The 2,872-nt window shown below is 38.7% G+C and overlaps 1 protein-coding gene across 1 annotated transcript; it reads left to right on the forward strand.

The window, feature by feature from the left end:
* The first annotated feature begins 267 nt into the window (after positions 1-267).
* LOC142172582 (uncharacterized) lies at positions 268-678 on the forward strand. Its single transcript, XM_075236234.1, has one exon. It carries the CDS (start codon positions 268-270, stop codon positions 676-678), a length of 411 nt encoding a protein of 136 aa, XP_075092335.1.
* The last annotated feature ends 2,194 nt before the right edge of the window (positions 679-2,872 follow it).

Below are 2,872 nucleotides of genomic sequence, written 5' to 3' on the forward strand. Positions count from 1 at the left end.
TAATAAAGTTTTGTATATATACATAGCTTGTACAAGTAACGAATATAGAGCATTCATTTCTCACTACTGTTACATTCATCTTCATGCCTCGTTAGTTAGGGTTTCCATCTCTTCTCAAACCTCCATTTCAGCATGGTATCAGAGCTCGAGCTCTGAATCGAAGCTCGCAAATCGATCATCTGTCTTCTCCTCTACTATGTCTTCTTCTCTGTAGTCTCAAACAATTGAGATCTCATTTTTCTGATTCGAAGCCCAAAGTACTCAACAATGGAGATTGATGATTTAGAACATGAAAATGCAACTGTCACAGCTGGAAATGCATCACATGCATCCTCCGATGATGAATTTGAGGAAGGTGTTACAGTTGCAGTCACTCACTCTCCATACCTAGCTCCGGGCAACACAAGTGGAATTTCATTGATTTCATTCCAGCTGACTGGCACTGATAATTACTCATTGTGGTATCGATCTATGCGTATTGCATTACTTCGCCGCAATAAACTAGGTATTGTTGATGGCAGGTGGCCAAAAGAGCGATTTTTTGAGAAGTATTGGTATCAATGGGAACGATGCAATGCAATTGTGTTGTCATGGCTGATGAACTCAGTTGCACCAGCCTTAATCAGTAGTATTGCTTATGTCACTAGTGCACAGAAGGTGTGGACGAATTTACAATAGAGGTTTGATAAAGTGAATGATACTCGTTGCTATAATTTTCACAAGGAAATTGCTACCTTAAGTCAGGATACTTCCTCTATCTTTGTCTAGTATTCAAGGCTCTAAGACTTTTGGAATGAATCTGAGTCTATTATACCCACTCCTGACTGTGATTGTGTTAAGACAAAGGAGTTTATTGTACATCTACGAAAGCAAAAGGTGTATCATTTCTAATGGGCTTGAATGACTCTTACTCTCAAGCTCGTAGTCAAATACTTTTGATGAAGCCACTTCCTTCAGTGAATCAAGCATATGTCATGCTTATGAGTGATGAAAGCCAAAGAGTTGTAGCTGCTTCTGCTGGTATTTTAGGATCTTCACCTACTGTAAATACACATTCTTATGATTCAACTGCACTGTATAGTGCTAAACCTAGTTTCAATCCAAACTTTAGGAAGAATTACAACATTCAGTTTGAGTTTTGTAAAATGAAGGGCCACAGTAAAGAAAACTGCTTCAAAATAATAAGTTATCCATCAGATTATAAATTCAAAATGAAAGGGAGAGCTGGGGCTTATAATACAATGGTTAAACCTGGATACACTATGCCTATGTACTCCAATCATGCCTCAAACCAGGTTTCTCAGCAAACACCAATGCCTCATTTGCCTGCATATCAAAATGCTCAACAAACCATGAATCAATGAGTTGAGTATTCTCAAGCCATGAATCAGGCACAGGGTCATTCTGGCCCTTAAGCTCTAGCAGGATCCTCCTCTATACAGGCACAGGGACCTTACATAGGTTCCTCTCCATAGGCTCAAGGAAGTATTTTTCCTTTCACTAAAGAACAGTATGATCAGATAATGTAGATTCTGAACAATTTAACTTCCTCTGCTCAAGCAAATGTGGCAAGTACTAGTACTGCTCTCTTAGCATCTACTAGTCCACAAGAATGGATTATTGTACTGGAGCAACTAATCATATGGTGTCGGATACTAACTTTCTTATTAAGACTTCTATAGTTGCTCCCTCTAAGCCTAGGAAAGTCTTATTACATAATGGAGATGTCATTCAAGTAACTCACACTGGTGACCGTAATATTTCTAACAGAAGCACACTCAAAGAAGTTTTCTATGTGCCTCGGTTCAAGTTTAACTTATTATCAGTCTCCAAAATGACAAGAGATGTTAAATGTTTTGCTTCATTTTATCCTGATTTATATGTCTTTCAGGATCTCTTCAGTGCCAGAGCGAGGGAGAGTGGTAGAGAAAGAGATGGTCTATACTTTCTACAGAGATATGGTGGTAAGAAGCTCACTGCAGTCCCGTTAGCTGCTACTGGAATAAAGTCAAGGTAGGGTGATACTACAATTGATGTTGCCTTGTGGCATAAAAGACTAGATCATGTATCTAGTATTGTTCTTAGAAAACTATTTGCTGTCAAACTAGCTAGTATCAATGACACAATCAATAAATGTAGTGTATGCCCTTGTGCTAGGCAAACTAGGCTACCATTCCCTTCTAGGTGTATTAAGAATGTTGTTGCATTTGATCTGATACATCTTGATGTTTGGGGTCCATATAACTGTGCAACTTTTGATGTCAATAAGCATTTTCTAACACTTGTTGATGACTTTACTAGGATGACTTGGCTATTTCTACTAAAGCTCAAATATGATATATGTATGGTGCTTACTCAGCTTATTGTGTTCATTGAAACTCGGTTTAACAAAGTTGTGAAAGCAGTCAGGTGAGACAATGGCTCTAAGTTTGTCAACTCTAATTGTACCACATTGTTTCAGAAGTATGGTATCATTCATCAAAGAACATGTGCTTATACTCCTCAGCAAAATGGAGTTGCTGAGAGAAAGCACAGGCACATCCTAAAAGTCACACGAACTTTAAGGTTTCAGGCCAATATTCCTATCAAGTATTAGGGGCATTGTGTGCTTGCAGCAGTGTACCTCATAAATAGGATGTGATCTTATGTTCTTCATGGTCTTTCCCCTTTTGAACTGTTGTATGGTAGGGCACCTAACCTGGGTCACTTAAGAATTCTTGGTTGCTTGTTCTATTCCAAGCAAGTTCATGAAATAGATAAACTTATGCCCAGGGCTAAGCCAGCTGTTCTCATAGGCTTCTCCGACACTCAGACGGCCTACATTCTACTGGATCTCTCTTTTCACTGTTTTTTATCAATAGGGATGTATCCT

This window comes from Nicotiana tabacum, chromosome 18 (genome assembly GCF_000715075.1).
Source record: "Nicotiana tabacum cultivar K326 chromosome 18, ASM71507v2, whole genome shotgun sequence".
Lineage (NCBI taxonomy): Eukaryota > Viridiplantae > Streptophyta > Magnoliopsida > Solanales > Solanaceae > Nicotiana > Nicotiana tabacum.

Bases quoted from the DNA above. Each gene is read 5' to 3' on its own strand.
- LOC142172582 (XM_075236234.1), top strand. From the start codon at position 268: ATGGAGATTGATGATTTAGAACATGAAAATGCAACTGTCACAGCTGGA.